The sequence below is a fragment of the Trichechus manatus genome, unplaced genomic scaffold, assembly GCF_000243295.1.
Source record: "Trichechus manatus latirostris isolate Lorelei unplaced genomic scaffold, TriManLat1.0 scaffold00085, whole genome shotgun sequence".
NCBI lineage: Eukaryota > Metazoa > Chordata > Mammalia > Sirenia > Trichechidae > Trichechus > Trichechus manatus.
Window position 1 is genome coordinate 8,834,387 of NW_004444021.1, and position 20,930 is coordinate 8,855,316.

Genomic DNA, 20,930 nt, shown 5'->3' on the forward strand with positions numbered 1-20,930 from the left:
GAGAACCTATTCTATGCACAGCAGCATGCTAGGCCCCACCATGATACAGGTAGAGTTGTCATTCAGGATTTCACTCTAAAATATGGGCATATTGAGGCGAAGGAAAGGCAACGGCAGGCTTGGGTGAGTGCCAGAAGACCTGGGTACATACCCCAACCCTCCACGGGTAAGGCGGAAGGGGCAATAAAGAAGCTGTGGAAAGTTACCGCCACGCTCTGAACGTGCCTGAAGAGCGCAGAGCTCCCGGCTTCTTTCAGGTGCAGCCCGGCAGGGGCTAAACTATACCGACCCTCAACTCACCACCCGCCCCCCCACCCCAGGTTTAGCTGCTGCTCAGAACCCAAGAAGGGCTCTGGAAGAAGGCCGTACGGCGCTTGTTCTTCCGCGGGCTGTCAATCCGGGCTGCAGGCTGTACTGGAGGCTGGGATGAGGGCAACGTGGAGTCGAGGGTCACGAATTCCCACCCCCAGGCCCCCCAAGAGAAATACTCTACGAGGAATTTCCCTCCTCGGGCTATTGTGCTGCTGTTTATCAGGTCGGAAGAGAGCGTTTGGACAAAAGGAATCCCCTTTACTGGAAGAGTGAGGCCCTCAATCGCGAGTGGGAGCCGGCATTGCTGCGTTCTCAACACTGAAGCTACAGACGCCACACGACTTAGGTGTTGGCTCCAGGAAAATGAGCAGTCGTTAAAGCTTGAGATCTCAGCCGTTAAAGCTTGGGTCCCAGGTATGCGTTCGTAATCGGTTCGGGCATACCGGGGCCCTGCATCCCACAAGGCCTGCGCAGAGAGCAGCGATGGTCCTCTGAGCGATGTCTGCGGCACGCGGCCGGCGAGCGCGAGCCCGGCGTCTTGACAGCTGCCCACGCGTCGGGGCGGTGCGCGAGCGCGTTTCTTTAAAGGCCCGCGCGGCAAGCCCCGCCCCTCGCGCGCCGCGATTGGCTCCAGGTAGTGCAGCGTTAGTCCGATAGGTGAAGAGCGCGCGTGAGGCACGAAGCCTCTCTGCAGAGGCCAAGTGTTGGTGGTTGGGCGTGCGGGGCCGGCGGGCACGCGCGCGCGCCGGCCGCGGAGGTCCTTTGGGAAGTAGGAGAGCTCCCGACGCTGACCCGCACGCGCGCGAAGGCGGAGGTGGTGCATGCGTGTATGTGCGTGTGTGTGGTGCTCGGATGCAGAGCGCGAGCTGTCAGTTCCCGGGCGCTAGACCCCCCGCCGCTGTCTTTCACACCCTCCCTCCTTCCGCGCTCTTTCCCTGCGTCCCTCCTGCGGCTCCACGGTCGCGCACAGAGCTAGAGCCTCAGGAAATAGGAGTGGGTGGCGGAGGGGTCGCACAAGACAAAAGGGGCGCGGGGGTCAGCCCGCCATGGCCTCCCGGAGCCTGGGGGGCCTGAGCGGGAGCCGCGGCGGTAAGAAGAGCTTGAGCGCCCGCAATGCTGCGGTAGAGAGGAGGAACCTGATCACTGTGTGCAGGTACGGCACGGCCCGCCGCCTGAGGCGAGGAGAGGGGGCCGCCAGGGCTGCTGGCTGAGGGTGCTGGGTGGGCGCGGGAACACCCGAGAGTCCTAGGGACGAGGCTGGCGCCCCCGCCGTGCCAGGCGTGTCTGCAGGCCCGGAGCGACCTGGGAAGAGCTGTGGGGGCCGCTCGCTCCGGGTCTAGGCACCGCCGAGGCCCCGGACTTTCCGTCAGTTCCAGTGCTTGAGGCAGCAGAGGATAGGGCTTGGGGCGGGGCCGAGGGAGGATTCGTTTTGAACGTGAAATGGGGTGTCAGATTTAAAGGAGGAAGAGTCTTTTCTCTTAGTGATCATTAAACTATCAGGCAGCTTTTGGTAAAGTAATCGTTATTGTGATTGTTTACTGTGTCGTTCCCAAATCGGAGGGCATTTTGTTGTTGTTTTGGCTTATTTACATATATAAACACTCATTTCATTCCGCAAATATTAATTAAGCGCCTACTGCATGCCAGGCATTGTGTGTGTGTGTGTGTGTGTGTGTGTGTGTGTGTGTACGTACCTATCTGGCGGGGGGGCGGGGGTTGCGCGCGCGGGCACTCCACTTTTAAACTACAGTGTTAGTGCTGTTTCTGCAGTTATTAGAAGTGAGACTGTAGCGCATACCTAGTCTTTATGTCAATGATTTATTTCAATGCTTGCCTTTCTTTAAATATATTCTAGTTATAAATGCACTATTACCTTAGACTAGAAAGTATAGAAACATAAAGAGGAGAATAATTACTACCTGTAAGTCTAGTGTTGAGAGATAATTGATTTTTAACATGCTAATATGTTTTCTTTAAACTTTTTTTCTGGTTATTTAAAAAAATATTGAAATCCTAGGCATCCGTTTCTTAGGAGCTTCTCTGAACCACTAAGTTGTTTTCGGATCACTTTTTTCCACCAAGCCCCTCATCATTAGCAAGCTATAATCTAAGAATCAGAGGATGATGAAACCTTTTACCTTTTTTTTTTTTGCAATCTAGCTGTATTTGCTTCTTTCCCTCTTGTAGACATCTTAAGCAGAATGTAGATGTTTGTGCTAGGACTTACATTCAGAAACTTTCACTGACTTTTTTTTAAGTTGGACTATTACGAACGTTCACCAGTGTACCAGCAAGACCTGCCTCACTGACTTACAGCACTTTTTGAGTTGTAAAGTAAAATAACATAGAATCTATTTATTTTATCATTTGTGCAGTCCAGGATGCAATCTTTTGAGAGAGAGAGGCTGTATGAAATTTTTTTTTATTTAAGTAAATCTTTTTTAAAACTAGGACAAATAGAAAAATAAGCAAGTCTGATTTTTTTACCTGTGTTTAAGAAAAATTAAAAATTACCTTTTTTTTTTTTTTTTAAATGAAGATGGTTTCAAGCAGGCTTCAACATATACAGTACTTCTTAGGATAATATATCTGTAAAAGCTCCATCAGCTCTAAGCTTCACAAGGACATTGATCTCTCGCTTTTGTTCAGGTTATTTTGTTGTTGTTTTGTATTCTTCCTATTATAGCATCTGACACTCGGTATATATTTATTGAATGAGTAAATTCAGTGGTGGGTGCTGTTCCTTTTGCTTCTCTATTTTTGTCTTGTCCGATTTTGATTATTTTATTGTTCATTTGTGCCTTCATCAGAGGCGGTACAGGAGAAGAAAGGGACTTGTATCTGAGCCTTATTTAAATTATAGCATTGTAAGTAACGTTTAAGAAATTTCAGTCACATTGCACTGATTTGTGTGGACACCTGGCTAGGCTAGCTATATTTTCACTATTTCATTTGCATAATTATTGTTTTCTACTGTGAAAATATAAGTGTTGGCTTTAGTTATAGTGTACCCAGAGATTTAATATAGTAGCTAAAATAAATTTCAACTTCTGGCTTAGATTTCAACTTGTGTATTTATTTATGTGGATTATATTACTAAAGTAGCTCTTGATGTCCAAATAATTGATAGTGTATATAAATTATTATCCATGTCTAGTAATTAGGTCTGTTTCAAAGTCACTGTAGGCCATTTGTAAATTTTAAGTAGCCAGCCTGCCTCAGATTCAGCAAAATGGACAAATCAAATATTTATGCATTTTTGCTACTTTTCTCTACTTTTCAGAGTTCCCAACCCTGGGTATTTCACTTCTCTCTCTCTCCCTATTGTGGTGAAAATATTCATAGCAAAACATACACCAATTCAACAATTTCTTCATGTGTAATTTAGTGGCATAGAAACATTCTTTAAGTTCTGCAGCCATTCTCACTGTCGTTTTCAAAATTATTTCCACCACCATTAGCATAAACTCACTGCACACTAAACAAAAACTCTATTACCCTCCCCCCTTGGTAACCACTATTAATTTTTAGTTTCTATATATTCGCTTATTTCATACAAGTGAGATCATACAGTATTTGTCCTTTAGCGACTGACTTCACTCAGCATGTTTTCAAGGTTCATCCATATTGTGGCATGCAACAGGACTTTATTTCGCTCACCATATCTCTTAATAAATTCATTTTTTTTTTTTATATCTCAAAAGAGAGAGATTTTTATATTTAAGTTGGGAAGAAGGTGGCTGAGTGGAAATATATCTGGGTTCTAAATTGACCCCGTCACTAACTAGTTGTGTGTCTTTGAACAAGCCATACAACCTTCCCATTTTCCAGTTTTCTCATCTGAAAAATAATGTTGAAATAGATCATCGGTAATCTTCAGGGACAGCTCCAAACTTAATAATTGCCTTCAAGTGAAATTTATTCATATTTGGTTTTGAATTTTTCCAAATCTAAGCAGGGTAATGGTAGATATATGTTTAATGGTAGCTACGTGGGGCATGCACATATTTCTTTGTAAAACCCAGTTTGAATTGTGCCTTGCATTTGGTGATTCTCTACTAATGTTGTGGAAACTTTCAAAAACAGACAAAAAAACGGAAACCCTACCACCATAAGTCATTCTGGTGTATCTTTTAATACTTGTATCTAATGCTTTCCCTTACCCCTTAAACAACTTATGTGTATTTTCTTTTTAGGTTTAAAGCTTTATTATTTAAGTACACCATTCTTTAGGTTTAAAGCCTTATATAAGAAGAATATTTACAGTTTTGAGCTTTGGAGGTCAATTAGGTAGGATAGTCAGGAAAAGGGCTGAACTGAATTTTGGTTCAATGAGATAGTATATATGTATGTAATTATTTTATCAGTTTTTTCCAGTGAACATTTCTGTATTGTAGACTGATAACCTTTGTATGGTACTTATCTTAGCAAATAAGTACTCTTTTATGATATCTTTCACAGACTGTGGAAGATAGGAAGTAGGTCATTTGAGGACTCTAAATCTACATTTGCCTCCAAAATATTCATAGACTAACTTTGGCTCTGTGGACCAACTGATATTTTCCCTGCACAGTTATTTCACACTTTGAAAAATTGTTAAAGTCCTTCAGACTTTTTTAACTTGCCTTTTTCACCAATAGAAAATCAGGTATTAGTTACCTTTCCAGTCATTTTTAAGCCTCATGGTTTACTGAAAAGCTTACATATTACTTTAACAAGAGAAACTTGAATCTTTATGGAAGCTGACTGCCACGTTTTTCTCCTGTGGAGTGGCTGGTGGGTTCTAACCATTGACCTTTCGGTTAGCAGCTGAGCGCTTAAACACTATGCCACCAGTACTACTTCAAATTACAGTAGCACCTCATTTTTTCCAGCATAGTCAGGGAACGAGGTGTTCAGATCATTATATTTTCCATGTCACTGATGTTTGAATTAAGCTTTAAAAGCTGTTGTGCTTTACTCATGATTGTGTAGTGCAATCTTCTGTATAACTGAAGCTTATAATTTAAGTGCTCAAATTTAAACTATAATAAACAATATTTAAAACATGTTGGATGCATTGCTTTTAAAAAAGAATTACATGATTCTCTACCTTCTGTAAAAAAGACTGTATGTAGCATAGTGTAGTCTTTTTTGATAGCTTTACTCTGAGTCTGTTTTTATGAATATGTCCACTGTGCAGTTACTGTCCTTGGGGACTGTTGAGGTACATAGAGCTTTTTGCTAAATAGCCCTCAGAAGACTGTTTAGAGTTCTTCATCTGCTTTTGCATTCTACTATCTCTTCATACCAAGTTAACTGTTACTTCTTTTAGCTCTGCCTGTTTCTAGCAGGTTTTTTCTTCCTATCTGCCATCCTGACTTGCTGATTATTATCTGTTGTGAACTAAGAAAGTAGATAACTAAATTTAGCATTATGTTTGAGAAAAAAAAAAAAAGCACCCAGGGGCCTGAGTTAAGTGGGTGAGCTTTAGTGCTCTAAACTTCTTAACAGTCTAGATGCTGAATAAACAAAGTCTATTCCTGTGCTTAAAGGAGCCCTGGTGGTGCAGTAGTTAAAGCACTTGGCTGTTTACCGAAAGGTCAGTGGTTCCGAGGGAGAAGGATGTGGCAGTCTACTTCCGTAAAGATTTACAGCCTTGGAAACCCTATCGGGTAGTTCTACTCTAACCTGTAGGGTCACTATGAGTCGGAATTAACTCGACGGCAATGGGTTTTTATTCCTGTATTTGAACTTGGTTGGTGAATTGCAGATATGTGAAATGTCACTGAGTGTTATTAGTGATATAATACTTTAATAACCAAAAAATCCCAAGCCTGTTGCTGTCAAGTCGATTCCGACTCATTGCGATCCTGTAGGACAGAGTGGAACTGCCCCATAGGGTTTCCAAGGCTGTAGTCTTTACAGAAGCAGACTGCCACATCTTTCTCCCGAGGACTGGCTGGTGGGGTCCAACCACCGCCCTTTTGGTTAGCAGCCAGGTGCTTTAACCACTATACCACCAGGGCTTCTTTTTGTTATTGTTGGGTGCCATTGAGTCAGTTTTGACTCATAGCGACCCTATGGGACAGAATAGAACTCTGCCCCATACAGTTTCCAAGAAGCGGCTGGTCTGGTGGATTTGAGCTGCCGACCTTTTTTGGTTAGCAGCTGTCTCAGTCATCTAGTGCTGCTGTAACAGAAATACCACAAGTGGATGGCTTTAACAAAGAGAAATTTATTTTCTCACAGTCTCGTAGGCCAGAAGCCCAAATTCAGGGCATCAGCTCCAGGGAAAGGCTTTCTCTATCGGCTCTGCAGGAAGGTCTGTGTCATCAATCTTCCCTTGGTCTGGGAGCGTCTCAGCACAGGAACCTCAGGTCCAAAGAACATGCTCTGCTCCTGGCACTGCCGTCTTGGTGGTATGAGGTCCCCAGCTCTCTGCTTGCTTCCCTTTCCTTTTATCTTTTGAGAGATAAAAGGTGGTGCAGGCCACACCCCAGGGGAAACTCCCTTTACATTGGATCAGGGATGTGACCTGGGTAAGGGTGGTGTTACAATCCCACCCTAATCCTTTTTAACGTAAAATTACAGTCACAAAATAGAGGACAACCACACAACACTGGGAAGCATGGCCTAGCCAAATTGATACACACATTTTTGGGGGGACACAATCTGTGACAGCAGCCAAGCTCTTAACCACTGTGTCACCAGGGCTTCTTATAATCCTTTAAATAACTTTAAATTGATTGACCCCCTTTTCTTGTTACTATTTGCTTGAGTAAGTCTCAAAAGACTGTTCATACCTTAGCTGTAGTGATTATAATATTTTTGGCTAAACCTATTTTGTTGTTGTTAGGTACTGTTGAGTCGATTTCAACTCAGTCGTGCTATATGGGGTAGAACTTTGAGTTGGAACTTTGATCAATATCAGTTATGTTGCTGTGGAGCAGCTTCAGTATCATCTCCAAGGATTCTTAGGGTCCTACTACTACGTTCTCACAGTGGAGGTAGGATAATCTTCTTTTGCTACTAGCCCTGGGTCGTCTTCTCATCATTCAAAACAGGTCATTAACTCTCCAGCTAAATTTGGTTTGCACTCAACTGATACCAGAGAATAGCTGTCCCCAGGCATGTATGAGGGAGTACTTCACTGCTGCTTGATATTTGTCAAAAGCTCAGTAGAGAGATACGATATTTAAGAGGAAATGTTTGAAGTCTTATCCACTCTTCTGTTCACTCTTACAGGTTTATAAAATATATCCCTGGGTCAGTCCAAATCATCAGAGAGCTGGGTATGTAGACTGCCCTGTAGCACATTCTCCTATCCATAGTTGCTTTCCCCAATTGTGCGTTGGTAAAATTCCATCAGCCCACTTGAGGGTCATCATAAAAGGTCTTCTTGAAGTTGTTGTTAAGGACATTGTTCATTATGTCAAAAAGTGTCTTCTTTTTGAGAAGGCTTCATGAGAAATACTTGTCTTATTTTAGTGCCAATGCTTGTATTTCTAAACAAGTGATTTATTTATATTTATTGGTTGCAAATGAATGTGTAACTGCTAGTGGCCAACCACTAAAAGATACCTAGAATATCATAATAAGGCAATTAGCATCATTCCTAGCTCCACTTTGCCCTCATTTTTTTTTTCTTCTTTTTGTGGTAAAAATATATAAAACAAAACATTTGCCAATCCAACAATTACACGTACGATACAGTAACTTTTATTACATTCATCATATTGTGCAACCATTATCATTGTTCTTTTCCAAATTATCCCACCACCATTAACAGAAAATTGTTGTTGTTATTATTGCTAGATGCCACTGAGTCGATTCTGACTCATCATGACCCTATAGGACACAGTAGAACTGCCCCATAGGGTTTCCAAGGAGCAGCTGGTAGACTTGAACCACCGACCTTTTGGTTAGCAGCTGAGATCTTAACCACTGTGCCACCAGAGCGCCAACAGAAAATTAGTGCCCCCTAAGCAATGACTCCCTCCCATCCCTGGTACCACTAATAAACTTTGGTCTATATATTTGTTTCCTTTATGTAAGTGGGATCATATAAGTTTAGCCTTTTGTGACTGACTTATTTCATTCAGCATGTTTTCAAGGTTCATCCATGTTTAGCATATATCGGGGCTTCATTTCTCTTTATGGCTGAGTAATATTCCATTGTATTTATATTCCACGTTTCATTTATCCAATCATCTGTTGGTGGACATTTAGGTTGTTTCCATGTTTTGGCTATCATGAATAGCACTGCAGTGAACATTGGCGTAAGCCCCCACATTTTTAATATATTTATGTTATATTGGCATACAGTATGCATACAGAAAAATGCTGTACATCCTCACTAACACACGGTTTTCTGTTTTTAATTTTAGCCATTCAGATGTGTTTGTTGGGGTGTTGTACTGTGGTTTTAATTTGCATTTCCATGATGTCTAATGAAGCTCAACACCTTTCCATGAGTCTGTTGGCCATTTGGAGATCCTCTTTGGTAAAGTGCCCATTCGAGCCATTTATTCCCTGGGTTCTCTGCCTTTTTTGTTTGTTTGTTTAATGTGTAGGAGGTCTTTCTACATGCTGAATGCATGTATTTTGTTGGATATGTGCACGCAAATATCTTCTTCCATTCTGTGGCTTGCTTTTTTACCCTTTTTATAGTAGTGTGTTTTGATGACTTCTTGTTGTTGTTTGGTGCCTTCCAGTCAGTTCTGACTCATAGCGACCCGATGTACAATAGAACGAAGCACTACCTGCTCCTGCACCATTCTCATGATCGTTGTTATGCTTGAGCCCATTGTTGCAGCCACTGTGTCAACCCATCTTGTTGAGGGTCTTCCTCTTTTTCACTGACCCTCTACTTTACGAAGCATGATGTGCTTCTCCAGGGATTGATCCCTCCTCATAACATGCCCAAAGTATGTGAGACGTAGTCTCGCCATCCTTGCTTCTAAGGGGCATTCTGACTGTACTTCTTCCAAGACAGATTTCTTCTTTCTTTTGGCAGCCTGTGGTATATTCAGTAATCTTTGCCAATACCATAATTCAAAGACGTCAATTAGTCTTCGGTTTTCCTTATTCGTTGTCCAGCTTTCATGTGCATACAAGGCAGTCAAGAACACCATGGCTTGGGTCAGGTTCACTTTAGTCTTCAAGGTGACATCTTTGCTTTTTAACATTTTAAAGAGGTCTTTTGCAGCAGATTTGCCCAGTGCAATGCATCATTTAATTTCTTGACTAGTGCTTCCATGGGTGTTGATTGTGGATCCAAGTAAAATGAAATCCTTGACGACTTCAGTCTTTTCTCCATTTATCATGATGTTGCTTATTGGTCCAGTTTTGATGAATAGGAGTTCTTAATTGTAAACCAGTTCATAAATTTCCTTCATGGTTTGTACTTATTGTGACCTGCTTAAGAAATCAGCCTGTCCCAAAGTAATGAAAAGATCCTCCTGTGTTCTTCTAGAAGATTTATTGCCTTATTTTTAACATTTAGATCAACAATCTATCTGTAGTTTTTTGTTTGTTTGTATGTTTATAGCGTGAAGGGTAAAACCCATTGCCATCAGGTTAATTCTGACTCATAGAGACCCATAGGACAGAGTAGAACTGCTCCGTAGGGTTTCCAAGAAACGGCTTGTGGATTCAAACTGCCGACTTTTTGGTTAGCAGCCAAGCTGTTAATCACTGTGCCACCAGGACTCCAGGGTGACCTGATTTATGATAAATATGACATTTAAGTGTAGTGGGTGAAGCATGGTCTTTTGAAAAAAAAATGGTGGTAGGTCAACTGATCTTCTTTAAGGAAAAAAATTTAATTTTGACTCTTGGTGTGAAGCCTGGAGCCTTGGTGGTGCAGTGGTTAAGAGGTCGGCTGCTAACAAAAGGTCAGCAGTTCAAATCCACTAGCCCCTCCTTGGAAACCCTATGGGGCAGTTCTACTCTGTCCTATAGGGTTGCTATGAGTTGGAATTGACTCAATGGCAATGGGTTTTAGTGTGAAGGATAGGAGTCAAAATTAAATTTTTTCCTTAAGGAAAATCAGTTGACCTACCACCATTTTTTTTCCCAAAAGACCATGCTTCACCCACTACACTTAAATGTTGTATTTATCATAAATTAGGTGACTGTATTATTTGTAGAAATGTTTCTAGATTCTTTCTTCTGCTCCATTAGTCTGTCTTTCTTTGAGCTAATATCATGCTTGCTTAGTAACTGTAACTTTATAATGTATGTTGATGTTTGGCTGTATAAGTACTGTAGCATTATTCTTCAAGATTGCCTTAGCTATTCTTGGTCTTTTGCAAGCTAAATTTTAGTGTCAGTTTGTTAATGTACATTTTTAAAAGTCTGCTGGGATTTTGATTAAGATTGCATTGAATCTATAAATAAATTTAGGGAAAACTGACATCCTTACTATGTTAAAATTTATATGCAATCCATGAACACAGTATGTCTCTCCATAAATTTGAATAATTTCCCTCAATAATATTTTTGTAGTTTTGAGTATATAAATATTATAAATCTCTTGTTAGAACTATTCTTGCACATTTGTTATTTTTTATATTACTGTAACTGGGATCAGTTAAAAAAATTTTTCATTTTCTAGGATTTTTGTTTTGCTAGCATAGAGACATAAAATTGATTATTAAAAATATTCATCTTGTCAAAGTTTACTCGTGGTTACCAGGGGCAAGAGGGAGGGGGCAAAATGGAATCTTTGTTTAGGAAGCATTGAGTATCAGTTTATGGTGATGGAAAACGTGTCAACAGATGCCGGTGGTGGTTGCACAGCATGATTAATACAATTGATGTCACTGAATTTTACATGTAAAAAATGTTCGTTGGCAAGTGTATTACATTTTTTACAAAAACAAAAATCGTTTTGTAGTCTGACAGTCTTACCAAATTTACTAATTCTGATAGATTTTCTGCAGGATCTCTCTTTTTTTTTTTCAGTTTCTAAGTTCAGTCATACCAGCTTCTTATTTTATTTCTCTGTTTTTCAGCTTTATACTTTTTCTTGCTTTGGCAAGGACCATTATTAATACAGTGTTTCGGAAAGCACTTACAGTTTCTATTAAGTAGGATGTATGCGGTAGGTTTTTCTTAGTTTTCTTCTATTCCTAAATTGCAGAGAATTTTTATTGTAAGAGGATACTGAATACTGTATTATCAAATACTTATTCTGCATCTGTCAAGCTAAGCATGATTTCTTTCCCTTTTTTGCTACTAATTGAGTGAATTATATTAAGTTTTTAATGTTAAGCCACCTTGGAATAAAAAAAACTTGGTCGTGATATATTATTATCTTTTTACATATCATTGGATTCAATGAGTTAATATTCTGTTTGGTATTTTTGCACATTTTTTCACGGGAGAGGTTGATCTGTAATTGTCCTTTCTTATAATGTCCTTGTTATGTTTTGTTCTCAAGGTTACCTGGCCTCATAAAATAAGTTGGGAAGTGTTCTCTTTTTCTGTTCTGTAGAAGAGTTTCTGTAAGATTGATGTTTCTCTCTTAAACATTTGGAAAGCAATCTGAACTGCAGATTTTCTTTGTGGGAGATTTTTTAGTAAAAGATTTAATTTATTTAATAGATACCGAATGATTCTGATTTCTTGTTTCTTCTTGTATCAGTTTCAGTATGTTTTCAAAGAATACTCTTTTCAAAGTATACCCATTTCATTTATATTGTCAAATTTATTGTTAAAGCTTTTCTTAATATCTTCTTTGTATCTTTTTATTGCTTGTAGGATCTATGATCGTGTTCCGTTTTTCTTTCCTGTTATTAGCAGTGTCTGCTTTTTCTCATAGTTTTCTTTATTAGTCTTGTCCTAAGGGTCTGTAAATTCATTAAACGTTGCAAGGGATCAACTTTTGGCTCTGTTAATTTTCTCTGTTGTACATTTATTTCCTATTTTTTTGACTTCTCTGCTTGTGTTTACTATTTTTATTCCTTCTGCTTTCTTTGAATTTGAATTCTTGTTCTCTTTCTAACTTCTTATGATAGAAGCTTAGATCATTTGTTTTTTTTGGCCTCTGTTCTTTTCTTACATATGCATATTAAGACTGCAAATTCCCTTCTTTGTCACTGCTTTGGGATAGCTCTTGAGATTTTAAATGTTGTATCTTCCTTATTAATTTAAAATGTTTTCTAATTTCTGTTGGGATTTCGTCTTTGACTAATGGGTTATTTTAAAATGTATTGTTTAACTTTCAAGCAATTGGGGATTTTCTGGTTATGTTTTGGTTACTGATTTCTAACTTAATTCCACTGTATAGAGCACATAATCTGAAAGATTTTAAACCTTTGAAATTTTGTTAATGCTTGCTTTATGATGCAGTATACAGTTAATTTTGGTATTTTATGTGTATTTGGAAAAAAGCTATGTTCTGTCATTGTTGAGTGCATGTTCTATATATATATGCCTAGTACGTTAATTGCATTGTTCATATCTTTTGTATCCTTACTACTTTGTCTTTTATCTAGTCTGATAATCTTAGTCTTTTATTTAGAGTATTCACCAACATACATTTAATTTTGTTATTATTATATTTGGGTTTATAGCTGACATCTTACTATTGTTTTTTCTTGCTTTATTTTAATATTTCTCTGATATTTTTATTCCTTTATTCCACTATTTCAATTTTTCTCTCTAGGAACTTGTTAAATCATACATTTCTTCATTTATTTTTCCTCTTCTATACATATATTTGATTTTTATTCTTTTTGTGGTTACCCTTGATTTATTATGCCTAATACAAATTGTAACTTTTACTTCCTCTCAAATAGTGTTAGAACCATTTATCCTCCTATACTAAGACATCCATTTTAATTCTACATATATTTTAAATTTTGCAAGATTATTTTATTACTGTATTTTACATTTGATATTCAGTCAATATGTATTTGTATTTATCCACATATTTGCCCTTTTCATTGCTCTTCCATCAATTTTGGAAAAATTTTGGTTGTTGTCATTTTCTAACACTCTAATTATATGTATGTGAAACTTTTTACCATGTCCCACTTGACTCTCATATTCTTATCTGTATTTTACATTCTTTTTTATCTCTCTGTGCTTCTGTTTGGAGCCCTGGTGGTGCAGTGGTTAAGAGTTTGGCTGCTAACCACAAGGTCAGCAGTTCAAATCTACCAGCTGCTTCTTGGAAACCCTATGGGGCAGGTCTGCTCTATGCTATAGGGTTGCTATGAATTGGAATTGACTCGATGGTAATGTGTTTATACTTCAATTTATGTATTTTCTATTGACTTCTCTTCCAGGTCATTAATAATCTCTTCTGCTGTGTCTAATCTGCTATTTAGATTGTCACCTAGTACGTTTTTAATTTCACATACTGTATTTTTCAGTTCCAGAATTCCTATTTGATCCTTACTTAATAGATTATAACCCTGTAGTAAAAATATCCATCTTTTCATCTATTATGTCCATCTTTTCTTCTCTTTTCTTAATCATATTAATCATAGTTATTTTAAAGTTCTTTTCATCAATTTTGACTATTTGGATCATCTGTACATCTGTTTCTCTTATCTGATTTTCTCTGTCTTTTTGGGGAATGTCTAGAGTTTTTTATTGAATGCCAGAAAATATGTACTATATTTTTTCTTTAGTACTTTTACTGTTCTTTTAATACTATGATGCTTACCCTTTTGTCAGCCATTATGTGTCATAGTGTTCATTAGAACATAACATACAGCAGAAGAGACCATAGTGGAGTAAACAGATGCAGTGCATCACCCATTTTGAGGGGAATGTGGCCAAAAGCATATTCATGCCCTGTGGCCAAGAGTGTACAGTAGTGCTCACTTTCTAATGTTATCTTCTTCCATAAGATCAAGTAGTGGCTGATCATTTTCATCCAGTCATGAACTGTGCTGAATCCAGGTTGGGTTTCAGCTATGGTTAAGTCTCAGTCCACCTCTAGTTTGTCCCTGGCTCTCCAGCGTTTTCAACCTAGATTTGTTGTATTTTCCAGCACCCTTCTTCTGTCAGGTCCTGAACTATTATTTTTGTCTTCTGAAATTGCTGAATGCATTACTCTGTTTTTTGGGAGGCCTTCTGATAGGATTTTAGTCTCCTGTAGCATATAGCCCTCAGTGAATGGAAAGCCAGATTGTGGTTGAGTCCTCTCCAGTCTCCTTCAAAAGCTTTGCTGGTTTATCCATAGTGTAGCATGTATCAAGACTTCATTTCTCTTTATTGAAGACATTATGCCAAGTGAAATTAGTCACAAAAGGACAAATATTATATGATCCCACTTATATGAGATATCTAGAATAGGCAGTGTATAGAGACCAAAGTTTATTAGTGGTTAACAGGTTTGGGTGTCAGGGAGGGGGAAAGGACTCAGTGCTTAGCGGACACTAAGCTTCTGTTAAGGTGATGTAAAAATTTGGAAATGAATAGGGGTGATGGTTGAAGAGCATGATGAATATAAGTTAATGTCACTGAACTGTACAACTGAAGAACGTTGAAATGACGATGTTTATTATTTGTATATATTTGAATGCTGGCACAATTTTAAATAAATAAATAAATAAAGCTTTGCTGGTTTATCTGTCCCCCAGCAGCAGCCTTCTGCAAGTGCAAAACTCTGCCAGCATTCAGAATTGGCAGATGCTGTCTGTGTAAAAGCAGCTGTGGAAGTCATCTCAACTTTTTGAGCTTCTCCTCTCTGTGGAGTCTTAACCTCTCTATTCTGATTATTTCAGCAACTCTCTACAGCCTTCAAACATACGATTTCTGTATTTTTCCCTAGTCTTTCTAGGTGTACTCTGTGGGAACACTGATCTATCACTATCTACTCCATCTTACTTGCAAGTGGAAAAGTCTGTTCCCACATTTTTTATCATTTTCCCCAGTTTAAATTTATGCTAGTCAACTGATTGTATTTTATATGCCCCTGTATGAAATCTCAAGTCTTTTCTGAAATAGGTTATCAAAATAAATATACCATTCATGCTTTAATTGTCTTTTGTTTAAATAGTTGATTCAACTTATTTTCAGCGTATAATACATAGTAGGCATGTTTAGCAAATAAGGCAATTCTTTCTAATTAGTGAAGAATAATAGCAGTGGACATTTCCGCACTAAGGTTGAAGGTTGAATTAAATAACTAATTTTTTAAGAGTCACGCTAGTGCATAATAATAGAGTTTTTAACAACTAATAGCTTTAACATTAGATTTTGGTTTCCTTTGAATAGAATTATTCTAATTGAAATTTAATGTGGAAATGGAAAAATAAAAAAAAAATCTCTTTAGCATCATCTATTAGAATAAAAAAAATGAGAAGGATGAAGGATAAACTAAATTAACCAATACAGTTCTGATATTTACTTTCCTAAGACAATCTATTTTAATTTTCTGATTTACAAAAGAGAGTATTTCACAAAATAGGTAAAAATTACAAAATGCATATTATTTTGAAAATATTTCACAAAAGGTAGAAAATGTATACACTGTGCAAATTTTGTTTTCTTAGCTAAATAAAATGATTTATTGTCCGTTTTCCCCAGTGATGGTGATTGTGCTTAGAAGATAAAATAACAAAAATATCCCTCAAATATTCCAATTTAACATCTGGACTTAAAATTTTTTTTATCTCTTTTACTATCTGCAATGATAAAAACCAGATCTACTGTTATGTTCCAGATACAGTTTCAAAATTAATTTTAAAAACAATTTGAAATTATAATAAGTAAAAGACCCACAAAGCATATATGGCTAACATCTGAAGAAAATATATTTATTTAATTTACATCATACATGGAGAATACGCTTTTTGGAAGAAAAATATTTGAGACTTTATGATTAATAATGACAATTCTAATTAAAACAATTTCATTTAAATCAGGTTTATTTTATAACTAAGACTCACATTGTCAGCATTCAAATCCAAATATATGTAGTTTTAAAACCTATGCTTTTCCTATTATACTGTGCTGCATTGAGTCCTTGAATGATCTAAGTCTGAGATACCAGTCAGCTGGATCTAGTTTGTGTGTATGTGTGTGCACGCATGCACGTGTGTGCGCTTGCATTTGAGCTGTAGAAACAGAAGCTGGGAATCTTAAATTTCTTACTATTTCTAGTGTTGATAAACTATGATCCCTATATATTACACTTTAAAAAAAAATCAATTTATAATAAGACACTTGGAATTCCTGCATCTCATTTCTATGCTTAGAAGTCATTAAGTGTAATGATGATGCTCTAGGAGGAAAATGAATGCGTACTAACATGTAAGCTAGTACATGTTAAATGCTTTACATATGATATCCTTTTTAATCTTTACAATAAATAGTTATATTAGGTACCAGTAACTCCCTTTGGATACTCAGGAAACTGAGGTTCTAAGAGGTTAAGTATTTTGACAAAGACTGAATAATAGCAGAGCTGGGTTTGAATCCAGGGCCTTGTGATTTCAAAGCCCCTCTTCTTTCTATTGCTCTTCTGCTGCTTTGAATACCTAGTTTACTGGAGAGCTTACTTATATTTAAATATTTTACTTGAGTATTTTCATGTGCCATTTGATGAAGAACAATTGGATCCAAATGTGTAAAAAATTCTTTATTAGAATGATTTTAATTGGTAGTTCTTTCATATAAGAGGTGAAAAGAGTTCCTTTATTTTATTATGGTACATTTTCTTGGTTTTATGCTTTTCTGATTTTAGAGAAATTAGGTTTTGTTTAATTTTGTCTTTTCCTTCTCTTAAGTTAGTGCTTCTAATGTTATTTTTCATGTTGGGCATCTGCTATCATTAAGATGAAATATGAAATACTTCTAATACAATATCTTAAGGTGCCCAGATTACCAATTGTCTTTTAAAAGAAATTTTGACAGTACAGGAGGGGAAAATATTTCGAGATATACTTCTTTATCTCTCTACTACTCCGGAGTTAATTTTTACATTGGGTAAAATTATTTAGAAAAATAATAAATGCTATGATAAGAGAGGGACTTTTGATTTTCAGGATTCAAATTCCAGGGAAGATGATTGAGAATTCTTAACTTGCATAATACTTGAAAAAACAAGGCAAATTACTGATTCTAAAAGATGTTTTTGGGCTCTGATGTAATATGTAAGAAAGGAAATGAGCCTTCCAGTGAACAGCTATGTGGATACTGTGCTTATCATTGTCAGTCACTGTTTTACATTATATTTGACGTAGATTGTATCATATCTTTTGGCAGCCACCTCCTGATTACTGATGATGGATTTTACCTTAATAGCAGAGAGTAGTTACCTCACCCCTTTGGTAAAGACTACTAGCAACAATAATGTATTATAAGAAATCCTGTAGTTTAGGTGTGAAATAATAGAAAGAACCCTATCTCAGAATTTGGATACATAATGTTCTATTGTAAATTTTATTATATTATAAAAATATTATAAGTTTTGTATATTATAAATGTTATATTAAATATATTATAAATTTTACATATAAAATATGTTTCGTTATATTATGTATTATAAATTTTATGTAAGATATTATAAATTTTATAATAGAATATTATGTATCCAAATTCTGAGATAGAATTCTTTCCACTATTTCACATCTAAACTTACAGGATTTCTTATAATACATTATTAGTGCTAGTAGTCTTTACTAAAGAGGTGAGTGAAGTATTAAAATGAAATGTACAAAGACCTGGAGTTAGAAACCAAAAAGGAAGAAGATGCTCAACATTTCTCAAGCTAAAAGAACTGAAGAAAAAATTCAAGCCTAAAGTTGCAATATTGAAGAATTCTATGGTCAAAAAATTCAACAACCTAGGAAGCATCAAAAGAAGATGGAAGGAATACAGAGTGAGTGTACCAAAAAGAATTGGTCAGCGTTCAGCCATTCTAGGAGGTAGCATATGATCAAGAACTAGTGGTACTTAACGGTGAACTTCAAGCTGCACTGAAGGCATTGATGAAAAACAAGGCCAGGAATTGACGGAATACCAATTGAGATGTTTCAACAAACGGATGCAACTATGGAAGCACTCAATTGTCTGTGCCAAGGAAGTCGGAAGGATAGCTACCTGGCCAACCGCCTGGAAGAGATCTGTATACCTGACTATTCCAAAGAAAGGTGATCCAGTGGAATGTGAAAATTATCAAACAGTATCATTAATATCACATGCAAGTAAAATTATGCTGAAGATCATTCAGAAATGGTTGCATCAGTAAATCGACAGGGAGCTGACAGAAATTTAAACCAGATTCAGAAGAGGACGTGGAATGAGGGCTATCATTGCTGATTTCAGATGGATCTTGGCTAAAAGCAGACAATACCAGAAAAATGTTTACCTGGGTTTTATTGACTATGCACAGGCATACAGCTATTAGATCATAACAAATTATGGATAATGTTGCAAAGAATAGGAATTCTAGAACACTTAATTGTGCTCATGTGGGGATCTGGTGGCGTGCTAATTAAGAGCTTGGCTACTAACCAAAAAGTCAGCAGTTTGAATACACCAGCTGCTCCTTCGAAACCTTATAGGGCAGTTCTACTCTGTCCTATAGGGTCGCTATGAGTTGGAATTGACTCGACGGCAATGGGTTTTTTTAAGCTGTATGTAGGCCAAGAGGCAGTTTTTCGAGCAGAACAAGGGAATATGGCCTGGTTTAAAATGAGGAAAGGTGTGTGTCAGGGTTGTATCCTTTCACCATACTTATTCAATCTGTATGCTGAGCAAATCTGAGAAACTGGACTATATGAAGAATGTGGCATCAGGATTGGAGGAAGACTCATGAACAACTTGAAGTATGCAGTTAACATAGTCTTTCTTGCTGAGAGCAAAGAGGACTTGAAACACTGGTGAAGATCAAAGATGACAGCCTCAACATAAAGAATAAAAAAATCTTGAGGTGGGGCCAAGATGGCAGAGTAGTTAGAAGCTTCCGGTGGTCCCTCTTACAACAAAGACCCGAAAAAACAAGTGAATCAATTACATATGACAGTCTAGGACCCCTGAACATTAAAGGCAAAATTGAGTAATTGGACTGAGTGGCAGGGGGAGGGAGAGACCATTCGGAAGCAGTGAGGAGTTGCCAGATCTGACCCAGTGAGAGCCTGAGCCCTTCAGGCCGGATCAGCTCATGATGTGTGGTGCGGCAGGCAAGCAGCAGTGCTCAGGAGGCGTTTTCCACACTGGAAGAGACTCAGCGGCAGAGAGTCTACTCGGCCATCCAGAACCAGTGAGAAGTAGCCCCTGATTGGTGAAAGATAAATACTTGCATCTGGCCAACTGCACGGATCAAAAATACCCCTCCTTGGGAAAAACCTCTCTCCCATTTACCTCCCCATCCCCTGCTCTGCACTGGGTCCGGGACCTGCTTCAGCAATTGCCGAGTCCTCTGGCCAGAAGTAGGAACCGTCATACACCCTGAGCCAACAAATTAACAAACGGGAGAAAATAATCTGCTGGCTACCCTAAGCCAGGAACTCAGGGTAGGCACAGCTCCTTTGCCTAGGCACAGGCATAAGGGGTCCATGGACTTTGAGTGCCTTTCCCCCAGCATAGACTTGTGTGGGCCCATTTCAACAGCGTAGGCCCTCATTACTGCCGTACAGCAGGGTATATACCAGAACTCTAACTTCAACTGTTTCAGCTGTGAAGTGGCAGGTTCCTGACATTTGACACTGCTCTGCCTATTAAGCAGGGTCTTCACCTATCCACATCAGGGGCCTGAGGACTGGTGGCTCCACCCATGCCACCTAGCCACCTGCGACAGGGGCCCAAGAATAAGTGGTGCCCCCAGTCCTTACAGCCAACAGCATTGGGTGCTCATAGTCTGGCTGCAAAACCCATCCATCTAAGCGCCCTAGGGAGCAGGGACACCCTCTCCTCCTGGAAACTCGGGGGCAGCTGTTGGCCTCCTGTCTTGCTCAGCATGTGACCCCTTGCTGCAGCCAGATGGCTGTGCCTACACCAATCACACGTGCCTGTCTAGGACTGTAGGTGAGAGCCTGCACCATAAACTTGGTGTCCGACTACCTGGACACCTGAGCTGAATCCATATAGGAGGAGTGGGTGGACTCATGGGCTCAGTTAGTGGCAGGTCTGGCCACCTGGTGACAGGAAGTTGGAGCTTTAGGGGCACCAGTGATTGGACTAACTCATGTGAGCAGCCTATTTGGGCATATCAAAACAAAACAAAACAAAACAGAACGAGAAGTTAGAACACAGTAAGCAAGCATAAAATAAATAAATACAGTAACTTATTGATGGCTTGGAGACAGCAGTCAATATCAAAACACATAAAGATACAGACCATGATGGCTTCAGCAAGCTCCCAAAATAAAGAGTCAAGGAATTTTCCAGAGGAAGAGAATTTCTTGGAATTACCAGAGGCAGAATACAAAAGATTTAATACACAGAACTCTTCAAGAGTTCAGGAAGGAGATCAGACAAAATGCAGACCTAGCAATAGAGAAACTTAAGAAGATCAGAGAAGAGCATCATGACAAATTTAACAGGCTACAAGAATCCACAGAAAGACAGGAATCAGAAATCCAGAAGATTAACAATAAAATTTCAGAATTAGACAACTCAATAGAAAGTCATAGGAGCAGAATTGAGGCAATGGAAGTCAGAATTAG

At 38.5% G+C, this 20,930-nt stretch overlaps 1 protein-coding gene across 2 annotated transcripts in view; it reads left to right on the forward strand.

Moving 5' to 3' along the window:
* Window positions 1–1,147: 1,147 nt before the first annotated feature.
* RUNDC3B (RUN domain containing 3B) overlaps window positions 1,148–20,930 on the forward strand; it is a 159,092-nt gene continuing 139,309 nt past the window's right edge. Inside the window, exon 1 of one of the 2 annotated variants that reach the window (XM_004381494.2) lies at window positions 1,148–1,465. In XM_004381494.2, the coding sequence (XP_004381551.1) occupies window positions 1,359–1,465 (107 nt within the window). In that variant the 5' untranslated portion in view covers window positions 1,148–1,358. The remainder of the gene's footprint in view (window positions 1,466–20,930) is intronic. The other variant, XM_004381495.2, reaches the window with a different exon arrangement.